Raw genomic sequence first — 23,899 nt, 5'->3', positions numbered from 1 at the left:
GTTTCAGGTCTCATATTTAGGTCCTTAATCCATTTTTGAATTTATTTTTGTGTAAGGTGTAAGAATGTGGTCCAGTTTCATTCTTTTGCATATAGCTGTCCAGTTTTCCCAGCACCATCTGTTGAAGAGGTTGTCTTTTTCCCATTGAATATTCTTGCCTCCTTTGTCAAAGATTAATTGGCCATATAAACATGGGTTTATTTCTGAGCTGCCTGTTCCATTCCATTGATCTATGTGCCTATTTTTGTGCCAGTACCAAAATATTTTGATTTCTGCAGTTTTGTAATATAACTTCATATCTGGAATTGTGATGCCTCCAGCTTTGTTTTTCTTTTCAAGATTCATAAATGGACCACTCAGCATCTGGATTGGTACTAATTATGTTCCATTCTTTGTGAAATGGAATTGTCATTTAAGTTCTTGTTTGTAGTTTAGATGAGAAGCCTAGATGAGAAGGGCTGCCAGAGATTCTTGCAGTTTTAATACAGTTAATTTACAGATAGCTGTGTAATTATCTCCTGCTATAATTATTAAAACAGGAAGATGGAATCACGAGTTTAGTTAACAGTAATGGAAACAGAAACATCCCTCTGACCTGTGCCTAGAGGATATTCCTTGATTTTCCCCTATAGTTGTTTTGTCCTGAAATAATAAAGAATTAAGTCTTCATATGAGTGCCACAGAAACATGAGGATATTTTTCACCAGTCAGCCTCTGAGAATAAGAATGTTTCGTTTTTAGCTGTGTAGGATCCATGGTGTCACTCAGTTACCTTGTCCTAAGCAGGATCTGGTCCCTAGTGTGCTTTTCTCATTAGGTAAATGTCACTGCTGTCCTTAGATCCTTTTCTTAGCAGATGGCCATTTCTCCTATTTTAGTGGGGGAAACTGAGGCTATTAGGTGGAAAGGACTCTAATCTACATATACATTCATTCAAGCCCATTCTTATTTATTTGAGAGAGAGAGCTAGAGAGGGAGCATGCACCAGTTGGGGAGGGGTAGAGAGGGAAACAGAAGATCTGAAGTGAACTCTGTACTGATAGCAGAGAGCCTGATGGGGGGGCTCAAACTCATGAACCATGAAATCACGACCTGAGCTGAAGTCAGATGCTTAACCAACTGAGCGACCCAAGCGCCCTAATTCAAGCCCATTCTTAATTCTGAGAGGACAAATACATACACTCTACCTTCCATTCCACCAATGTGTCCTTTTTTACAGTGTTCTTATCAGACTTAAGCTTCTTTCAGAGGACATGCTGCTTCCTCACTGTGCACCCCTCCTGTTGCATCCACTTCCTGCTGCCAAAACCTCATTGTAGCTGGCTCCAAGAATACTCTTCAAGAAGAAAATGGATTTATTTTAACAAAACATGTGATTAAGAGTTGGGATGATTATGTATTAGGTGGAAGGTATAGGCTTCTCATATCAACAAAAGAATAGAAAACAAAAACTTGAGGAAAAACAAAAAGGTCTACTAGAAAGTCATTGTCCAATTAGGAGGAATAAATGGGGCATGATTTTGAGGATTAGAGTAGAGTTTAGGAAAAGATAATCCAGTTGACTTCTCCTCCCCCCTTTTTTTTTTTTTTGAAGTATACTCAATCTAGTGTGACAATTTGAGGGACATGGGATTGCATTTCTTTTTCTATATATGCAAAACACTACTTGATTCTGCTGTGATTACAGATTAATCATACTATAAATGCTATTTATTAACATTTAAGTTTAAGAATCAAGGTATAGGAAAAGCATGGATGACCTAATTAAAATAATGTAAAATTTACAAAACTTTGAGAGTATAAAACTATAGCTGAAGATTTTCAGAAGAGGAATAGGGGAGAAGAGAGGTCAGGGTAAGTTTGATTAAAACTAGAGCTGTTCTCCAACAAATGTCATGCAAGCTTCATTTTAAAAAGTAAAAAATGTGAAATTATGATATATTTAACCTAGTGTACTTAAAATGTTATTTCAACATAAAATCAGTAGAAAAATTAGTAATAAAGAATTCTACCTTCTTTTTGTATTAAGTCTTCAAAATCTGGTGTGTATAGTACACTTCCAGCACATCTCAGTTTGGAATTACACCTCAATAGCCACCTGACTATTGGCTAGTGGCTACCACATTGGACCTACCACAGTCCTTGGCACGTAGTAGATACTAATAGATGTTCAGAGACTGAAGGAATTATGCAATTGGCATATAAGACGAAGAGACCTAATCCAAGGTAGAGGGACCACAAGACCTACCCTGCAGAGGGTTGTAAGTGGTGGTTAGTAGAACTGTGCTTGTTTCGGTCTCTGGACCATTTGATACTCTCAATTTTTCCATCCTCTCCCCTGATGTGAATATTTAGTCTGGAGCCTGAAACCATCAGTGTGGTAGTTACAAAAGAAAGCTTAACTGCTTTCTGTTCAGTGACCCTTTTTATTGGTAAAATTTCACACCTGTTAACCTTTTCTTTTCTTAACAGCTTACTCTTTGAAATTACTCATGTGTTTAGCAATTACCATTTTATTTCAACCTCCTTATATATTTTTAAAACCAAGTTACTGCCAGGAATCATTGTTAAATTGAGGATCATTTGGTTGCAAGGAACAAAAACGGATTCAATGTACTTAACAGAATATTGGAGTGACATAGCAGATAATGTCATGGATATCCACAGGCAGAGAATGCACCAGAGTTTCATGTGTTCCACGCAAACAACTAGGAAGTTGGGTATTGAACTTTCCTCACCTGGACTCTCTCCTTTGCTTATCTCTTTGCTTTTCTTCACTGTCTTCTTCATTTTCTTGCATGTCTAGAACCTGACAGCACTCACAACCTGAGCCTCATTGTCCACCACAGTCCAGCTGATTCACTCCCACATTACTAGATGAAAGAATTTGATGGGTTAGCCTTGCCTGTGAATCACATGCAATTTGGTTTTCTTGGACTATGTAACAAGGTACCACAAACTGGGTGGCTAAAAACAGGCATTTATTTTCTCACTTCTGAAAGTCCAAAGTCCAAAATCAAGTTATCCATGGGGTTGGTTCCTTCTGGAGGGTCTAGGGGAGAATCTGTACCACGCATCTCTCCTTGCTTCTGGTGACTGTAGCCGTTCTTGGCTTCCTTTACTTGCACACACGTTGCTCTGATCTCTGGTTTCCTAGTCGCATAGCTTTCCTCTGTGTCTCTGTGTTTTCTTTCTCTTACAAGGACACTAGTCGCTGGCTTTAGGACCTGCACTAATCTATGATGATCACATCTAGAGATCTGTACCTTAATTACATCTGCCAAGAACCTTACTCCAAATAAGATTATATTTTCAGGTTCTGGTTAGATCTGTCTTCTGGAGGTCCAGCATTCATCCTACTTCAGGAAGTATACTGAAGGGATACTAGTATGGCTTCTACGAATCCGTCCCAGGTGCCAGCAAATGTCTGGCTATTACGCTTCTCTACACAGAACATAATTTCGTACATCTTAGTGTTCCACTAAAAAGTCCCTTTCTCTTATTTTGGGGGTGGAATTAATGACTCCCTTTTGTCATTTTTTTGTAGCACTTTGTACACGCCTCTTTGGCAGCCCTTGCCATATTAGTTTATAACATTGTGTTTACATGTCTCTTTTCCCCGCTTAAATTGTGAACTTAAAACAAATTGTTTTAAATGTTTATTTTTGAGAGAGCATGCACGTGCAAGCAGGGGGAGGGGCAGAGAGAGGGAGACATAATCCGAAGCAGGTTCCAGGCTCTGAGCTGTCAGCACAGAGCCCGATGCAGGACTCAAACTCATGAATCATGAGATCATGATTCAAGTTGCTCTCCTCCACCAGTTCACATTAATCTTCTCTGTTGCACAGATGTTATTTGTGGTAATTCTGTTCTCTCTCTCTCTTTTAATGTTTAATATTTGTTATTTTGAGAGAAAAAGCTAATGGTGGAGGAGCAGAGAGAGAGAGAATCCCAAATAGGCTCCATGCTATCAGTGCAGAGCCCAATGTGGGGCTCGAACTCATGAACCGTAAGATCATGACCTTAGCCAAAATCAAGGAGTCAGATGCTTAACCAACTGAGCCACCCAGGCACCCCTGTGGTGTTTATGACCTATAAAGTTGCTGAGAACACTAAATTATTGAATAAGACACCATTCTCTCTAGGCAAATAACAAGATTGAGTTCCTGCAAGCCTCTGGTTACAATTATTTCATTAGTTGATCAATATATAACCTTGTTTTATGTGTGTTTTGGCTTACAGTCACCTTATTTAATATATATAGTTGTGTAATCCATGCCTAAATGAAACTTAGCTAATATACATATTTTCTCTGTAAGGCACATCACTTCTTCCACTTGGGAACACTAGCCAGCACCTTAGACCTGTTCTCGAGGGCCATTTTAAACAGCAAAACCACCAACAAAAATGCAGAAAACATGGCTCTAAATAGATGATGAAAAGGATATTTGTATATAGTATGAGATTAAAGTGTCATCTTGTTTCACCACAGCTGGGACCGTGAACATCAGGTGACTCTGTTTTTGCCAATACACATGTTTGCAAATGACTGTGAAAACATCTAGAGTATTGATTTCGGGGGTACAAATTAAATTTTAGAGGGTGGATTTGCAAACATGGAATCCATGAATAATGAAGATAGATTGTATCCACCTGGTGTCTCAAATTCCTGAGCCATTGTGTGATTCCACCACCCAATTCTTCGTCTTGGCACCTCTCTGAGGCATTTTTAGGTTCCAGCTTTTCTTATTTTTACCAATTCAGTTACCACTTGATTCACTTCTCATTTTCCCCAAACTTGCTGCCATCCTTTATTTCATGTGTTATTTTCTCTGCTCCCGTTTATTTTGTGTTGTTTCTATACCTTTCCCATAATTTTTGTGGAGTTTGCTGAGAGAATACAGATGAATTAATCAAAAAATTCTTACCCAGGATTTTATGTCATACCCAGCACTTTCAGTCAGGTGTTACACATATACTGGGTGTTTACTAAGTACTTGTTGAACAAATTAAAGAAGTGCTATTTTTTTAATGTTTATTTTTTAGAGAGAACACAAGCAGGGGTGAGGGGCAGAGAGAGAGGAAGACATGGAATCTGAAGCAGGCTCCAGGCTCTGAGCTGTCAGTGCAAAGCCTGACATGGGGCTAGAACCCACAAGCTGTGAGATCATGACCTGAGCTGAACTCAGACCCTCAACCAACAGAGCCCCCCAGGTGCCCCAAAGAAGTGCTATTTTTATGCATAAGTTTAGTGATGGTAAACAATAAATGGAGTTTTTAATATCATATGTAGGTAAGAGACTACCTCTTTGTCTCCTTATTTCTGATAAATTCTTTGACTTAGGGAAACATTGCCTGAAGATGATGGGGAATGGGTTTAAAATAAAACAGGCTGGAAGGCATTCTTTGTTTTAAAAATAAGTTTTCTTTCCCTTTGCATCATAATCTCTTCCTTAATCTGTTTACTTCCTTTACAGTTTTGTCAGTTGCAAAATAAGGTAAAATTATAGTGCTCACATGAATCCCAGAAATAATCTAATTTAAACTTTTGATTTGTAGGAAACTGAGGGTTAGGCTACCTTAGCTCAATTCTTTGCCCCACCACTAAGTTTGGACAAGTTTCTCAATTGTTTTGGCCTCAGTTTCCTCACCTGTAAAATGGAAATAAACATACTATTGATAATTTTAAGATTGTTGTGAAGATCAAAGGAGATAAAGTTCTTAGTACTGTGCCTGACAAGTGGTAAGATCTCCACATATAACTATCATAATAACCTGCTAAATAAGCAGCTTAGGTAAATAAGTGGTTTAGTTTGGGTTCCTGACTCTCAGTTTAACATGTTTTCTTTTAGATATAAATTAAAATTATAAACCTCTTTTCTGAGTTAGCTACTATTATTTTCTTCCCTTCATCTCTTTCATTTAAAGATGATCACATGATGCATATTTCTATTTCTCTTTTCTAGCTAAAGATATTCTCAGCATTTCACCCATTACCACATTTTTAATCACTTCCTGAAGAGAAAATTTAAAATTTAGTCATTCCTTTTAATTGTTTATGACACTTTCAGATGGTATTTTTCCTGTAAAGTTGAGTACTCTCACAGAAGCACATTTTTTTCCAGTTACAATAATGTACTTCACTTCCCAGCATAAATGGGTTAAGTGCCACACTGGCTTGGGCTTTGCTTAAAAGCAAAGAGAAAGCTCCCAGACAACCAGAGAGGAAATAGTCAAACATCTCTATGTAGATAAATTCCAAATTCCACTCCCTGTCCTAACATGGTCTGTAGGGGACAGAGCACTTTTGATGGGGATCCTTTGAACCGGCAGGACATCTTCTGGATACCACAGAGAGGTGAGTGCCACATTCAGAGTCTAATAACTCCAATCCTTGCAAATTGGGCCTCTTTTTCTATTATGTGAGCGTCTTTTTCTGCTTTCTTCAGTGAAATTATGGGTCAGAACCCAGCACATAAATTACTCCTTAGTTAGACTGCTCTTTGGTAATTACAGGGAATCTCATCTTTTGGCAGCTAATGTTTTAATGTTTGTTTATTTTTTGAGAGAGAGAAAGCAAGCTGGGGAAGGGCAGAGAGGGAGAGAGAGATCCCAAGCAGGCTCTATGCTTTCACTGCAGAGCCTTATGTGGGGCTCGAACTGACAAACTGTGAGATCATGACCTGAGCTGAAACCAAGAGTGGGACACTTAACTGACTGAGTCATCCAGGTGCCCCTTTTGGCAGTTAATGTTTTAAAATGCTGCAGCAGGGGTGGAAATCATGGGGGCCAGAGGTCAGGGGCTGGTGAAAGTATGTGAATATAATGGATTTATCTTTCTGAAACTCTAGGCTAGAGAAAATTAAACCTAGGAAGAAAGGTTCAAAGGAAGATTCTTTTGTGTATTGGTGTTTTGTGGCAGCAGGGTTGAGGGACAGTAAATCACTAACAGCTACTGTTTTTGGTAGAAAGACTCTAAGCTTTGGAATAAGACAGTCATGGGTTTGAATCTCAGCGATGCCACTTATAAACTAAATGATTTTTGGACTGGTTACATAATATCACTGAGCCACAACTTCCATATCTATAAAGCGGAGATAATAATATCTTCTCCATAGGGATTTTTAGTAGACCAAGATATAATTTGTGTAATATAATTAGCACATTGGAGACTCTCACTATCACATCACAATTATGTTTTTGCCAATCTTGCTGCTAGCATCTCAAAATGTTCTTTGTATGAAGGCACCTTGAGTGGATTTATAGATTTTGAAACTGAATGTGGTATTTTGACAGCTTTTTCTTTTTACATTTAGATGCAATGGCACATAACATTAGTTTTAGGTGTACAAAATAATGATGTATATTTGTATATATTGTGAAATGATCACCACAATAAGTCTAGTTAACAACCATTATTATACATAGTTAAGGAATTTGGTGGGACTGAATGAGGCTGGGCAGCTTGCTGCTTGCTTCCTCTCTCCCATCAGTAGAGTTCACAAGTTCTTAATTAAACCTGCAGCCAGAGTGTTGTCCCTAGAATTTATTCCTTCTTTTCCCATCCTTTAAAAACCCAATTCCAGGGGTGCCTGGGTGGCGCGGTCGGTTAAGCGTCTGACTTCAGCCAGGTCACGATCTCACGGTCCGTGAGTTCGAGCCCCGCGTCGGGCTCTGGGCTGATGGCTCAGAGCCTGGAGCCTGTTTCCGATTCTGTGTCTCCCTCTCTCTCTGCCCCTCCCCCGTTCATGCTCTGTCTCTTTCTGTCCCAAAAATAAATAAACGTTGAAAAAAAAAATTAAAAAAAAAAAAAAAAAACCCAATTCCATGCTATGCATGGTTTCTGACAGAATGGATATCAACATACATTAAGTGAATGTATGAATAAATGAATGAATGAAAGTAGGACCAGCGCTGGGAAAACACATACATTTTTGTACAAGTGTATTCAGATGAAAGTTTGCATCTAGGATGCACCCTTGAGTGGGAACTTTTGAGTTGCCAAAGGACACCTTTGTGTGTGTGTGTGTGTGTGTGTGTGTGTGTGTGTGTGTCTATGTGTGTGTGTGTGTATAATGGAATGCTAGACAGTAAACCCCCCCCCCCCCCACACACACTATTTCTTTTGCTTTGGTCATATGAGATAAGATGCAGTAAGGCAGAGATAATTTAACATGTTAGCATTTTTAGCAGAAACTGGCAGAGGAAGTATCTCCTCCTTTGTTTCTTGCTTCTTGTCCCCAGTCAGTGTGCATAGCCAGTAATAATTCCTTGGATTTGTTTCCAGTCCTTCTAAAAGTAGCTATTACTGTGTTTATACCTTTAAGGATAAGACACCACAGGTTACTTAAGTGGCATCACTATATATTCTCAGAGTCCTTTAGTCCAACATGGAATATCCATAGCGTTGTTTGAGAATTCTGGGTCTCCATTAAATGCTGTATTCATCTGAGGTCCCATAATGAGATGTATATTCCTAGGAAGTGACCTTTTATTGAAGACAGTTGTTCAAAGCTGCTGCATTTTAGAAGTTAGGGCTGATGACCAGGGAGTACAGGAAATGATTTGCTTTCCTCCAGAGCAAGGCATAATCTTTCTGAATTTTCTGTGGCCCAGAGTGTTGGTACACCTGGAATTGCTTAGATTTAGGAAGGCTAATTTACCTCATTTAAGACTTCAAGAGACTGATGTGGGTTTTTTTTTTTTTAATACAGATTTTCATGAAATTATTCTTGTGCCTAAATTCAGACAACAGCTTCGAAAAGGTAGCCTAAAAAAAAAAATAATTTATGCATGTCTTCATGTAAGCACATGCTTTCAAGTAAGTTTTAAAAGAAAAGTTTCCAGAGCCTTAGGAATCTATCTTTACCGCCTACCGGTTCTGATGAAGGTGATATGTGATACCAATCACACCCTCCTCCTGAACTGTCAAAGTTCTCTCCAATTTGCCAGGGAATGTGCTAAAACAGCAGAGCACAAAGTCCTCCCCTACATAGTAGATCCATTCGCCATGGGGAGATAGCACAGCTAACAAAGTCACCACCTTCTCTGTTACTGGAACTAAAGCTTTTGTTACCTGCATGTTCATGAGGACAACTGTGTTTGATCTGTTGGACACCACAAAGTGCTCTGGGTTTTTAGGAAGCAGTATCACACTATTGACAGTGATATCTGTCCCTGTAGTACTGCCTAGAGATTTAAAGGTATTTGAACATTATGTGGTCTTCATATCTTTGCAGTGCCATCATTGGTGCAGGATGCACCAATAATGTCATCTTGTGTAAAAGTTGTTTCACTAACAAAGGAAGAATAGCCATGAAATTCCTTCAGGGTTTTCCCAGATTTTAACATTAAAAAAAATTTTTTTAAATGTTTAATTTTGAGAGAGAGCACGAGTGGGGGAAGGGCAGAGAGAGAGGGAGACACAGAATCTGAAGCAAGCTCCAGGTTCTGAGCTGTCAGCACAGAGCCCAGTGCAGGGCTTGAATCCATGAACCATGAGATCATGACCTGAACCGAAGCTGGACGCTTAACTGAGTCATCCAGGTGCTACATCCCAGATTTTAAACCAAGAATTCTAATTGGTCAAAAGAGGCACTAAGGATATGACTCCTATGATAAGAAGAGTTTAGACAGGTGACACCTGTACTGTGTGCCCAAAGAAGGAGAGGATAGTCTTTGTAATGACTCATATCCCTTGTTCAGGCTCTCCTCCTCTAAATCATTCATCAGAGAAGTATTCACAGAATCACAGCAGTGGTGGAGATTTGTAGTTTTGAGTTTTCTTTCATCAAGATTGTGGTTAGGTCTAGCAGTTGCCTTTTTTGGAGTATACCACTGCAGTACCAAGAAGTTTCATCATTTCATCCAGGAGATAGTACTCTACCAACTTCTACCTTTTTTAACCGTCAATGTTTTAAGGTCTGAGGTGAGCTCTCCTTTTTGTTCTCAAAGTCTCCTTCCATTTAAGATATAATTAGTCAAGTAGTTTCCTGCAACTAAATGACAATGATGGTTTTCCAGGTCCACCTGAGGTTACACCCAGATTTTTCTTGGCTGGAGTTTAGAGTGTACTCAAGCTCTTCAACTGCATATTTACCCACTGGTTTACTCTCACAGATAACTACGATGGCTTTGTACACAGATTTTGCTACTTGAACTCCCAACTGAACTTATTTCTAAGTCCCTGGGAGGCACCTCACATTTGTTCATATCTACTACCCACAAGTAATCTCTTTGTGGTGGGCCTCTGGTATTGGAGAGAATGTGGAAAAGGCACTGGAGGATAGGCAAATGGTAGAATGAGGGGCACTCACCATATTGCACCAATTGTTGGCTTTCTGCAGTCATTAGAGTCAAATGAGTCATTGGCTCATTTCTCTCTTTAGATGCTCTGCTCTCGTTGCACTATTAGAATTACAGCACTTACCATGTGGTATTTGCTATTACTATCCATGATTCTGTCTCTGCAAGTAGATCTATGGTTCTCAATTCTTTTTTTCTTCTCAGACCCATTTGGAGGGATATGATTTGGAGACATCAGTAATAGTAGCTCACTCTGGACTGTGGCATCCTCTCCACCCTCTGACTCCCTTTCCTTGTTAAAAAAAAAAAAAATCACTGAACTAGGGACACCTGGGTGGCTCAGTCGGTTAAGCATCCAACTTCGGCTCAGATCTTGATTTTGCATTTCACAAGTTCGAGCCCCACATCCGGCTCTGTGCTGACAGCTCAAATCCTGGAACCTGCTTCGGCTTCTGTGTCTTTGTCTCTCTCTCTGCCCCTCCACTCATGTTCTTTGTCTCTGTCTCTCTCAGAAATAAATAAACATTAAAAAAAAAGCCACTGAACTAGAGTGAAATTGGGGGCAGGATGATCTTTTATTCCAAGCATCTGATGTGTGTCTGGGACATTGCTGAATGAACAACACAATGCCAGAGGCCACCAGCTGATTCAAGGGAGAGTCAGAGCTAGAACGCAGGCAGTGTCAACTTCTAGAATGCTCCTCTCTTCAACTACTGCAGTTTTTCTATCTTTGTCTCTGAGCATGATTTAGTACTGTTGATTTTTTTCAGAAAGGGTCTTTTTAAATTCACAAATAATAGATGCGTGTTCTCATTCCCATTAAAAACATTCCCATTGTTTTTAAAATATTCAACAGTTAACATTGATGAGATTTTAAAAACATAAAACCCCATGTTAGAATAACAATTTTACCTTTAATATCTATAATTATTCATTTACTCAATTACTGAGAATTTGAGCTTTAATACAGTTTTCATGGTTGGGCCTCCCTCCATTTCCAGAATGCTTTTAGATCTAATATAAAGGTGTGACTTCTAGCTAAGAAATGGAGAAAATTAAGACAATGTTCTGAATAATTAGGCACTAAAAATGCCATTAGTATTACATTTAATTTTAAAGAACACATTTATTCTTTATTTAAAAATTGTAAAATTTCTCTTTGTTTTGTGCTCATTAAATCAAAACATTTATTTCCTGAGAGAATAGCTACTGCTGTTGAGTAACACGTGTTTACTATTTGCTCTTGTGGAATCAGCAAACATTGTTTCCTGATGGTATTTTTATTATTATAGACCCAAATTCTTTCTGCTTTATTGCCATAGGCATTTTCAATTAGTAAGATATTTCACTTGATTCGTGTAAGAGAAAATCTTATTCCTTGTGGTTTTCTCCAGAAATGATGCTTGTGAACTTTTCTCAAATGATTTGTTGAGAACTCCTTTTTTTTTCTTATAATCTGTCAAATGAAAATGTGGCATCCTTTATCTCTTCCTGAAATGAGTTCTTGCTTTTACATTTGCTTGACCCTTAGATTATTCCACCATCTCACGTGGGATGAGATAAGAAGGAAGCAGCCTTTTTGTCCTAATCAATTCCATTACCAGTATTGTATGCCTACCATGCCTACCTTAAGTAGGTACTTAAGTAGTTAGGCTTCAAAGAGAAATAAGAGAAGCTTCACTATTCAAAAGCACTATGTAGAGAAGCCAACAGGTAAACTGTTAAACACCAATCTGTGTGACACATGCTAAGGTATAAGTGGCATGGAGAAGAGTTGGTGTCCAGGGAGGAAATGGCTAGCCAATTCCATCTGAGGCTTCAGGGAGGTGTTCAGGGAAGGTTAGCCTTGAGATGAGTCTGGAAGGTGGGATTAGTTTGCCAAAAATGAGGCTAAAAGGACATTGTAGGCAGAAGGAACCACATGAACAAAGCGTGGGGATGTAAAATACCATGACAATTTGGGGAAATTGTGAGTTGTTCTATTTGGCTGCTGTGTTTAGGGCCTGAGGCAGACACCAGATGATGGTCTCAGATCTATACAACCGAGAGTACTTACTTCTGGAGTATATTTTTCGTAGCTGGTGTACTTTTCACATTACATAGTAGAATGAATTATGGACAAATTAAATGTTGACTGGGGTTGATGCAGTAACTATGAAAGGATCTATATGATGATGGCCAAAAATATAGTAAGATGAAAAAAAGATTCTGCCTGAAACCCCCCAGAATCTGTCATTGGAAATGGAGTTGTTTAAGAGATAGGAAACTAACTTTTGACTGATGACGTTTTCAGTTCTCTCCTCAGCCTGCCTGCATTGACTTGGGGATGATGTGGGCCCATGCACTGTGGACACTCCTCCTACTCTGCAAATTCAGCCTGGCAGGTAGGTTGACCTGTGCCCTTTTATGGATTGTGTAGTTATTTTTAGCTTCTTTGGATAAGAACTGTTAATTTGAGTGCAAAGGGCCTCCTGGACCATGAGCGCATGTGGGTGAACAAGGGATTCGTGACCTCCCTGAATTTGTGTGGTTGGGTGTGTAGATGTTGATGTACACATATGTGTGTGCAAATTTGGCAAGATGGCCTATCACATTTTCAAAGGGAGATAAGACCTCCCAAAAGGCCAACATCCACTGTTTTAGAGTGGTAGTAAATTCTTGTATCAATAGTTTTTGTGTGAGGAGCAGTGGTTGCATATAAACACACACAAAAATAAAAAAATATATTTTCACAGTATTTTCAGTAATTTCCAAGGATATAAAGGGAAATGATGAAATACCGCATTTTTACAAGGGCCCATCTCAAGACTATGTGCCTGATATTCATAAACTACCTTGCAGATGTAATATCCGTTAGTTTGATTGCATCTTATGTTAAAAAAATTAAGACCAGAGAGGAAAAGTGGGGATTGGGTACTGGGAACATAGAGAAGGCATCATGTCATGTACCGCTTTGCTAGGGCTGTCATAGCTACAAACTGGGTGGCTTAAATGACAAAATTTTTTTTTCTTATAGTTTTGTAGGCTAAAAGTCCAAGATCAAGGTGCCCGTAGGGTTGATGTCCTGACACCTCTCTCTTTGGGGCATAAATGGCATTCTTCTTGGTGCCTCTTCATATGGTCATCCCTCTTGTTTGTCCTAATTTCCTTTTCTTATAAGTACACCAGTTGGATTGGATTAAGGCCTACCCTAATGGCCTCCTGTTAACTAATAGCTCCTTAAGGCCCTGTCTACAAATACAGTCACTTTCTGAGGTACTGGGGGTTAGGCTTCAACATATGAATTTAGGCATATACAATAAATACCGTCACACGTAGTAATTGGAGGTGACCAAGAGGCAGATAATGTCTTCCAGACCTCTCTTTTGCCATGGCCTGCCTTGTTGCCCCCTAGGGTATTCCCGTGGTACTTAGGAGTTTTATAGACAATATAGACACGTAGGCCTTTATCTCTCTGTGTCATCTAACCTCTTTTGGCCCATTCAGAAACCAAAAATTGGTCCCAGTTACCCAATTTACAGTTCAAATTATGTGCATCATGGCTCCTATCAACTCACCCTTCCCCTCAACGTACCTTTTTCTGTCTCCTATCTGTGGCTTCTTCTCTTATTACCTTTTACTTGTACCATGTCTTATGTAACTGGCTCCAGTTTCCACCAGACTTCCCTTCTAGACTATCCTTCCTTTGATCTCCAATCAGCCCTGCCTTTCTTCTATTACAAGACACTTTTCAAAACACTAGCTTTGGGGGCAACTGGGTGGCTCAGTCAGTTAAGCGGCTGTCTTTGGCTCAGGTCATGATCTCGCCGTCCGTGAGTTCGAGCCCCGCGTCGGGCTCTGTGCTGACAGCTCAGAGCCTGGAGCCTGTTTCAGATTCTGTGTCTCCATCTCTCTCACCCTCCTCTGTTCATGCTCTGTCTCTCCCTGTCTCAAAAATAAATAAAACATTAAAAAAAATTTAAAAAAAAACTAACTTTGCAACAGCACCTAAGTGATATAAGCATATAGGAAAGAAGGGAGATCGGGAACATTTTAATTTTGAAAAATGTTCTTTTTGCATGTGGACAGTTCTCTGATAAGCAAGAATATTCCCCTTAGAGGAAGTTAATGAATATTTCCCTTTTTATACACATAGGGAAAATAGTTATTTTGAGAAATAGGAATATAGTTGTGGATTGTTTTTGAAGGTGTGGGGCAAGGATAGATATGTACCAATGGTAAATCTAGCTTTCAGATGTCCATTTTTAAAAAATAAAAATTCTGTTTTTGAATAATTTAGATTTATAGGAAGCTTGTGAAGATAGTGCAGAGAGCTCTTACATAACCCTCATCCAGCTATCCCCATTATTAATATCTTATTATACCATAGTGCATTTGCCAAAACTCAGAAACCGATACTGACACATTAGTACTGACTAAATTCCAGACTTTATTTAGATTTCACTAGTTTTTTTATTAATGTATTCTCTCTGTTCCAGGATTGAATTTAGGGTACCATATTGCATTGCATTGTCAGAACTCCCTAGTCTCTTCTGGTCTGTGACAGTTTGTTAGTCTTTCCTGGTTTCTCAAGGTCTTAACACTCTTGAGTACTTGCCAGTGCTCCTGGGTTTTGTAATAAGTACAAGGGAGGTGAAGTGCCCTTGTTATTCTATCACAGGTTGTGGCAGCCTTCAGATGAAGAGTTGATATCCTAATTAGAGATCATGAATAAGACCTAAAATCAGCATCCTGTTTGCCAACATGTGGAAACGGGAGGATGATAGATGTATAGGCTCTGTGAATCATGGTGGTTCCGTTACATAAAGTAAAAGCAGTTGACATGTGCAGGGTCACACCAGATAACTGAGGCTGGAAATGTAAGTAAAGCAAGCAAGTAAAAGTGAAGCCTAATATTGTTTGTTGATTTGGTTCCTTCTTCTTCCAGTTCTTTCCAGCCTCCTATTTGTGATAAAACAAATCTCAAATGACCTAAAATACATAGATAGAATGTTATGAGGATATATGAAAAGAGGAGAGAAAACTGATAAAATGAATTCTACCCCCAAGTCTTAGAATCCTGGATTTTCACAGCAGACCATTTTTTTACATTAGTCAGGGAAACTTGTTTATGCTGCAAAAATAAACAAGCCTCAAATCTTAGTATTCAGAACAGCAAACTGTGTATGTCCATCAGAGGTAAGTAGGATCCCAGGGTGATGAAGGCTCTACCATCCTAAGACACTGTCATATCAATGTGGATTTTCAGTGTGTGCAGGAACAGAGGAAAGAGAGAAAGGACAATTGTACACCAAAACTTAAATGCTCCTCGGGGCGCCTGGGTGGCGCAGTCGGTTAAGCGTCCGACTTCAGCCAGGTCACGATCTCGCGGTCCGTGAGTTCGAGCCCCGCATCAGGCTCTGGGCTGATGGCTCGGAGCCTGGAGCCTGTTTCCGATTCTGTGTCTCCCTCTCTCTCTGCCCCTCGCCCGTTCATGCTCTGTCTCTCTCTGTCCCAAAAATAAATAAAAAAAAAAAAACAAACAAAAAAACAAAAAACTTAAATGCTCCTCTCATGTCATTGGCCACAGCAAGTCATGTGGCCATGGCTAATTTCAAGGGAGCAAGAAAATAAAATCTTACCATAAGTCCAAGAAGGGGAGATATTGATGAACACTGAAGATACTACTGAACTTATATTTTATTCATCACAAATCTCTTCTCTAATACTAGAGTAGGAGACCAGAATACTCCATTCCAAAATATGCCATTGGGATTATTTTGATGTGGAGGTAGACGAGAATCAACAAATGCAGTAATGAAGCCTACTCCATTAGTTTCCCACATGTATTTACCTTCCTGCAGTTTGCTACCCTTGAAAACCTAAATTCCTTTTCCTTTGTCTGGTCTCTTCACAAATTTATTGTATTTTTAAGATACTATGTGAGCCCAAGATTTAACCACCTTTTTGAGTTATTCTTACTGAGGTTTATCCTGCATCATGTGCACTGCATATGTTAATAAACTGTTTTCTCTTTTTTTTTTTAATTTTTTTAAACGTTTATTTATTTTTGAGACAGAGAGAGACAGAGAATGAACAGGGGAGGGGCAGAGAGAGAGGGAGACACAGAATCTGAAACAGGCTCCAGGCTCTGAGCCGTCAGCCCAGAGCCCGACGTGGGGCTCGAACTCACGGACTGTGAGATCATGACCTGAGCCGAAGTCGGACGCTTAACCGACCAAGCCACCCAGGCGCCCCAACTGTTTTCTCTTTTAATCTGTCTTTTGTTAGTCTCATTTTATAAGAACCCAGCTGCAGAACATAGGAGGGTAGGAGGAACAGGATTTTTTCTTCTCATATACCAATATTTATATAAGAATATTGCTTTCTTGCCATATTTCAAGCAGTAAGGACAAGACAAATGTAGCTCCTTTAAAAAGCTCACATGGAATGGAAAATCATTTTTAAAACCACTTTCTACTATCCTGATACCTGGGGAACCAAATGGTTCTGGTTATGGGAACAAGCTGTTTGACTCCCCTTTTGACCCATGCCTTTTATATATATTAATTAAAGCTTCTGAAGGAATGAAGGAGAGGTATTCAAAGATGACCAGGAAAGTAAAGATATTGAGTTTTGACATGGTTGGTTTTGAATCATAAGGACTTCTTCCTACATGAGATTTTGTGGCTGGCTTTGGATTCAGCCAGTGCAAGGCAAAGTAAGAATGAGAAGGAAATAAAATAGGACTATAAGAAGCCAAAATGAGACTAGCACAAGACCAAAGAATATCCTGGGGATACAGAGAAAAACTTCTTGTTTCCTTGTTCTCCAGCAAAGGCTCAACTTTGAAATCCTGCTAAAAGTGAGTGTAATGGGTGTAAGTGAAATGGAGGGTGAAGGGCAAGCTAATATTTAATGAATATTTCAAGCAAACTTGTCCAAAGAATTGAAGACCGACCCACATGTATACACAAATGCACACATGTGTATCCTGCCATCATCTCTGAGTCACGGAGGCAGAGCGAATTGGTCAGTGTGAAAGTTGTTCCTCTCGGGATATTATGGGATGACCTTTGGTTCACTGCCTCGTAGGCTTTTGCTTGTTTCCACTGACAGTTGTGAATCTGTTTGTATTCTGATTGCTCACCCAAGAAATTCTCCATGGAGGTTTTCAAGCTGCGTGGGCTCTTAGAAGAATGTGTTACTGGTCTAGCTTCTAATTTCCATTTACCATGAAGCATTTGGTTCAGGTCTAGTTATGCTGGTCTTTTTAAGCCCTTGGACTTGGAGATCACCATCTTTGTCATGGTTTTCAGCATGAAAATAGTAAAGATGGAAAATCTTTTCTAAATTAAGTTTTATGTTAATTCCAATGTAATTAGCATACAGTGTTAAATTAGTTTCAGGTGTACAATATAGTGATTCAACAATTCCATACATCACCTGGTATTCGTCAAAACAAATGAACTCCTTAATCTTCTTCACCTCTTTCACCCATCCCCCACCTCACCTCCCTTCTGGTAATCATCAGTTTGTTCTCTAAGGGTCTATTTCTTTGTATCTCTCTCTCTTTCTCTTTTCCCTTTGCTCGTTTGTTTTGTTCTTCAAATTCCACATATGAATGAGATCATATTGTATTTGTCTTTCTCTGATTGATTTATTTTGCTTAACATAATACTCTCTAGCTCCATCCATATTGTTGCAAATGGTAAGATTTCATTGTTTTTTATGGCTGAATATTATTCCATTATCTATCCCATTATATCTGTATCTGTATATATCTATATATACATATATATCTATATATATAGTGGAATATTTATATATATATATTTATATATATATAAAATTCATCTTCTTTATTCATCTATCGATGGACATTTGGGCTGCTTTCACATCTTGGCTATTGTAAATAATGCTGCTATAAACATAGGGATGTATGTGTCCTTTTGAATTAGTGTTGTTATATTTTTTGGGTAAATACCAAGTAGTATGATTACTGGATTGTAGTATAGTTCAGTTTTTAACATTTTGAAGAACCTCCATACTGTTTTCCACACTGGCTGCACCAGTTTGCATTCCCACCAATGGTGTAAGAAGGTTCCATTTTCTCTACATCCTCCCCAGCACCTGTTGTTTCTTGTGCTGTTGATTTTTAGCCATTCTGATGTGTGTGATGATGAGTGAAGTTGAGGAACATTTTGTGTGTTGGCTAGCCATTTAGATGTCTTCTTTGGAGAAATATCTGTTCATGTCTTCTGACCATTTTTTAGTTTAATTATTTGGGTTTTGGTTGTTGAGTTTTATAAGTTCTTTATATATTTTGGGTACTAACCCTTTATCAGAAATGTCATTTGCAAATATCTTCTCCCATTCAGTGGGTTGAGTTTTGTTGATTGTTTTCTTCACTGGGAAGAAGCTTTTTATTTTGATGCAGTTCCCATAGTTATTTTTGCTTTTATTTCCCTTCAGGAGATATATCTAGAAAAATGTTGCTACAGCTGATGTCAAAGAAATTACTGCCTGTGCTCTCTTCTAGGATTTTTATGATTTCAAGTGTCACATTTAGGTCTTTAATCCATTTTTTAAAAGTTTATTTACTTGTTTTTAGAGAGAGAGAGAGCGTGAGTGAGCGAGCACAAGTTGGGGAGATGCAGATAGAAGGAGAGACAGAATTCCAAGCAGGCTCCACACCTTCAGTACAGAGCCTGATGTGGGGCTCAAATTCACAAACTGTGTGATCATGACCTGAGCTGAGATCAAGAGTCAGATGCTTAAATGATTGTGCCACCCAGGCGCCCCGGTCTTTAATCCATTTTTTAAAGTTTATTTATTTATTTTGAAAGAGGGAAAGCACAAGCAGGAGAGGACCAGAAAGAAAAGGAGAGAGAATCCCAAGCAGGCTCCACATTATCAGTGCAGAGCCTGACTCAGGGTTCGAACTTATGAATTGTGAGATGAACCTGAGCCAAAATCAAGGTTGGATGCTTAACTGACTGAGCCACCCAGGTGCCCCTAACCACTTTGAATTTTTTTGTGTGTGTATGGTGTAAGAAGGTGGTCCAGTTTCATTCTTTTGCATGTTGCTGTCCAGTGTTCCCAGCACCATTTATTGAAGAGGCTGTCTTTTTTCTACTGGATATTCATTTCTGCTTCATCAACGAATAATTGACCATATAATTGTGGGTTTATTTCTGGGTTTTCTTTTCTGTTTTGTTAATCTATATGTCTTTTTTTGTGTCAGTACCATACTGTTTTGATTACTGCAACTTTGTAATGTAACTTGTAGTCTGATATTGTGATGCCTCCTGCTTTGCTTTTCTTTTTCAAGATTGCTTTGGCTGTTTGTTTGTTTGTTTTTGTGGTTCCATATAAATTCTAGGATTATTTGTTCTAGTTCTGTGAAAAAATTTGTTGGTATTTTGATAGGGATTGCATTAAATGTGTAGATTGCTTTGGGTACTATAGACATTTTAACAATATTTGTTCTTTGATCCACAAATATTGAATATCTTTCTGCTTCTTTGTGTCATCTTCAATTTCTTTCATCATTGTTTTATAGCTTTCAGAGTTCAGGTCTTTCACCCCTTTGGTTAAGTTTATTATTAGGTACTTTATTATTTTTTTGAGCACTGGTTAATAGGGTTGCTTTCTTACTCTGTTAATCTGTTGGTTCATTATTTAGTATATAGAAATGTAACACATTTTATATGTTGATTTTGTATCCTAAGTGTTTACTATCAATTCTAGTAGTTTTTTGGTGGAGTCTTGAGGGTTTTCTGTGTGATGTCATCTGCAAATGTGAAAGTTTTACTTCTTCCTTACCAATATGGATGCCTTTTATTTCTTTTTGTTGTCTGATTGCTGTGGCTAGGACTTTCGGCCCTGTGATGAATAGAAGTGGTTAGAGTGGACATTCTTATCTTGTTCCTGATGTTAGGGAAAAGCTCTCATTTCTTCCCCTTGAGTATGATGTTAGCTGTGGGTTTTTCATATATGGCTCTTATTAAGTTGAACGATGTTCCCTCTAGATCTACTCTGTTGAAGATTTCTATCATTAATGGGTGTTGTATTTTGTCAAATGCTTTTTTGCATCTACTGAAATAATCATATGGTTTTTATCCTTTCTCTTAATGATCTGATGTATCACATTGATTGATTTACAAATGTTGAACCACCTTTGCAATCCAGGAATCTCACTGTATCATGATGAATGACTTTTTAAAAATTTATCATTGGATTCAGTTTACTGGTACTTTGTTGAGGTTTTTTGCATCTATGTTCATCAGAGGTATTGGCCTATACTTCTCTTTTTTTTGGTGCAGTCTTGAACTGGTTTTGGTATCTGGGTAATGCTGGCTTCATAGAATGAATTTGGAAGTTTCCTTCCTCTTCTGTTTTTTGGAATAGTTTGAGAAGAATGGGTGTTAACTATTTTATTTTACTTTATTTTATTTTATTTATTATTTTAGAGAAAGAGAGCATGAGTTGGGGGCAGGAAGGGGGGGAGGAAGAGAGAGAGAGAGAGAGAGAGAGAGAGAATGAATATGAATCTCAAGCAGGCTTCCTGACCTTGATGCAAGTCACCATTGTATGAACCATGAAATCATGACCTCATGACCTGAGCTGAAATTGAGTGGGATGCTTAACTTACCTCAGGCGCCTCTGTTGGGAGTGTTTTGATTACTGATTCAAGTTCCTTTCTAGTAATGGATCTGTTCAAAGTTTCTATTTCTCCCTGTTTCAGTTTTGGTAGGTTATATGTTTCTAGTAATTTATCCATTTCTTCTAGGTTGTCCAGTTTCTTGGCATATAATTTTTTGTAACATTCTCTTACAGTTGTTTGTATTTCTGTAGTGTTGGTTGTTATTTCTCCTCTTTCATTTTTGATTTTGTTTATTTGAGTTCTCTCTCTCATGAGTTTTTTTTTTTTTTGATGACCTAGAGGCTTATCAATTTTATTGATTTTTTTTCAAAGAACCAACTCCTGCTCATTGATCTGTTCTATTATTTTTTGTAGTTTCTGTAACATTTATTTCTGCTTTAATCTTTATTATTTCCTTCCTTCTGCTGGTTTTAAGTTTTGTTTGTTGTTTTTTTCTAACTCCTTTACATGTAAGGTTAGGTTGTTTACTTGAGACTTTTCTTGCTTCTTGATATAGGCCTATATTGCTATAAATTTTCCTCTTAGAACCCATTTTGCTGAATCCCAAAGATTTAGACTATTCTGTTTTCATTTTCATTTGTTTCCATCTAAATTTTATTTCTTCTTTGATTTCTTGTTTGATGCATTCATTGTTTAGTAGCATGTTATCTAACCTCTATGCATTTGTGGTCTTTCCAGATTTTTTCCTGTGGTTGATTTCTAGTTTTATAGTGTTGCGGTCAGAAAAGATACATGCTATGACTTTGATCTTTTTGAATTTGTCGTGACTTGCCTTGTGACCTAATATGGGATCTAGTCTGGAGAATGTTCCATGTGAATTTGAAAAGAATGTGTATACTGATGTTTTAGGATGGGCGTTCTGAATATATGTGTCAGATTCAGCTGGTCCAATGTGTCATTCAAAGCTGATGTTCCCTTGTTGATTTTCTGTGTAGATGATCTCTTTATTGATGTACATGGGACTTTAAAGTCCCTTACTATTACTGTATTACTATTGATTATTTTCTTTATGTTTGTTGTTAACTGTTTTATGTATTTGGTTGCTACCATATTGAGTGCATAAATACTTACAACTGTTATATATTCTTATTAGATTGTCCCCTTTGTAATTATATAGTGTCCGTCTTTGTCCTTTGTTACAGTCTTTGTTTTAAAGTCTATTTTGTCTGGAGGTGCCTGGGTGGCTCAGTCGACTGAGCTTCTGACTCCAGCTCAGGTCATGATCTCATGGTCTGTGAGTTCGAGCCCCACATCAGGCTCTGTGCTGACAGCTTGGAGCCTGGAGCCTGCTTCAGATTCTGTGTCTCCCCCTCTCTCTGACCCTCCCCTGTTCATGCTCTGTTTCTCTCTGTCTCAAAAATAAGTAAACATTAAAAAAAATAAAGTCTATTTTGTCTGATATAAGTATTGCTACCCCACCTTTCTTTTGACACCCATCTGCATGATAAATGTTTCTCTATTCCCTCACTTGCAGTCTGTAGATATCTTCAGGTCTGAAATTAGTCTCTAGTAGGCAGCATATAGATGGATCTTGTTTTTATTAATCCATTCTGTCACTCTGTGTCTTTTGATTGGAGCATTTAGTCTATTTACATTCAAAGTAATTATTGATCTGTATGTTATTTATTGCTATTTTGTTACTTGTTTTGTGGTTGTTTCTATGGTTTTTCTCTGATCCTTTTGTCTCTTGCTCTTTTTCGTAGTTTGCTGGTTTTCTTGGTGATATACTTGTATACCTTCCTCTTTATTCTGGGCATATATATTACTGTTTTTTAAATTTGTAGTTATCATAGATTTGTACATAACATCTAATGCATATAGCAGTCTGTATTAAGTTGATGGTTGCTTAAGTTTGAACCCATTTTTTACTCCTTTCCCCCATGTTTTAGGTATATGGTGTCATATTTTACATCCTTTTATTTTGTGAATCCTTTGTGAAAAAAACCTTTCAGTGGTTTTTACAGATGTACTTCTTTTTCACACTCTCATTTATGGTCTTTCCTTTCTACTCACAGAGTCCCCCTTAATATTTCTTGCAGGGCTGGTTTAGTAGTCATGAACGCCTTGGTTTTTGTGTCTGAAACTGAAACTCTTTATCTCTCCTTATATTCTGAATGATAGTCTTGCTGGCTAGAGTATTGTTGGCTGCAAATTTTTCCCTTTCAGCACTTTGAATATATAATGCCATGCCCTTCTGGTCTGCAAAGTTTCTGATGAAAAATCTGCTGATATCCTGATAGGGTTTCCCTTGTATGTAACTGTCTTCTTTTCTCTTGCTGCTTTTAAGATTTTTTTCTTCATCACTAATTTTTACCATTTTAATTAGAATGTGTCTTTGTGTAGACCTCCTTGGGTTGATTTTTTGGGGGTCTCTGACTCCTGTATCTGGATATATATTTCCTTCCTGAGGTTAGGAATATTTTCAGCTATTATTTCTTCAAGTAAGCTTTTGCCCCCTTTTTCCTCTCTTCTTTCTCTGGGATTGCCATAATGTCTGTGTTATCAGATACAATGTAGTCACTGAGTTCCCTAAGACTACTCTCAATATGTATGATTTTTTTTCCTCTCGTTTGCTCAGCTTGGTTACTTTCCATTACTTTGTCTTCCAGGTCATTAATTTGTTCCTCTGTTTCATTTAGCCTGCCTTTTTATTCCATCAAGTGTATTTTTAATTTATTTATTGTGTCCTTCATCTCTGATTCTTTTTTATCTCTTTGTCAAGTGTCTCACTGATGTCCTCTACTCTTTTCTCCAGTCCAGTGAATATCTTTATGATCCTTACTTTAAATTTAAATTCTCTGTCAGGCTTATTACTCATGTCTGTTTTGCTTAGGTCTCTTGCTGTGATTTGGTCCTATTCCTGTGCTTGGGATATATTTCTCTGTCTCCTGATTTTTTTTGTAATTCTCTGTATATGTTTCTCTGTGTTAGGTAAGTCAACTATGT

The 23,899-nt window shown here is 38.1% G+C and overlaps 1 protein-coding gene across 1 annotated transcript in view; it reads left to right on the top strand.

The window, feature by feature from the left end:
• The first annotated feature begins 6,346 nt into the window (after window positions 1-6,346).
• Window positions 6,347-23,899, top strand: part of IL31RA (interleukin 31 receptor A) — a 61,610-nt gene continuing 44,057 nt past the window's right edge. The window contains exons 1-2 of the mRNA XM_086700775.1: window positions 6,347-6,358; window positions 12,599-12,689. Of these exons, the coding sequence (XP_086556901.1) occupies window positions 12,632-12,689 (58 nt within the window). The 5' untranslated portion in view covers window positions 6,347-6,358; window positions 12,599-12,631. The remainder of the gene's footprint in view (window positions 6,359-12,598; window positions 12,690-23,899) is intronic.

The sequence above is a fragment of the Puma concolor genome, chromosome A1 (genome assembly GCF_028749965.1).
Source record: "Puma concolor isolate L17-30 chromosome A1, mPumCon1.1.hap2, whole genome shotgun sequence".
Classification (NCBI taxonomy): Eukaryota; Metazoa; Chordata; class Mammalia; order Carnivora; family Felidae; genus Puma; species Puma concolor.
This window is presented reverse-complemented; position numbering and strand designations above follow the sequence as displayed.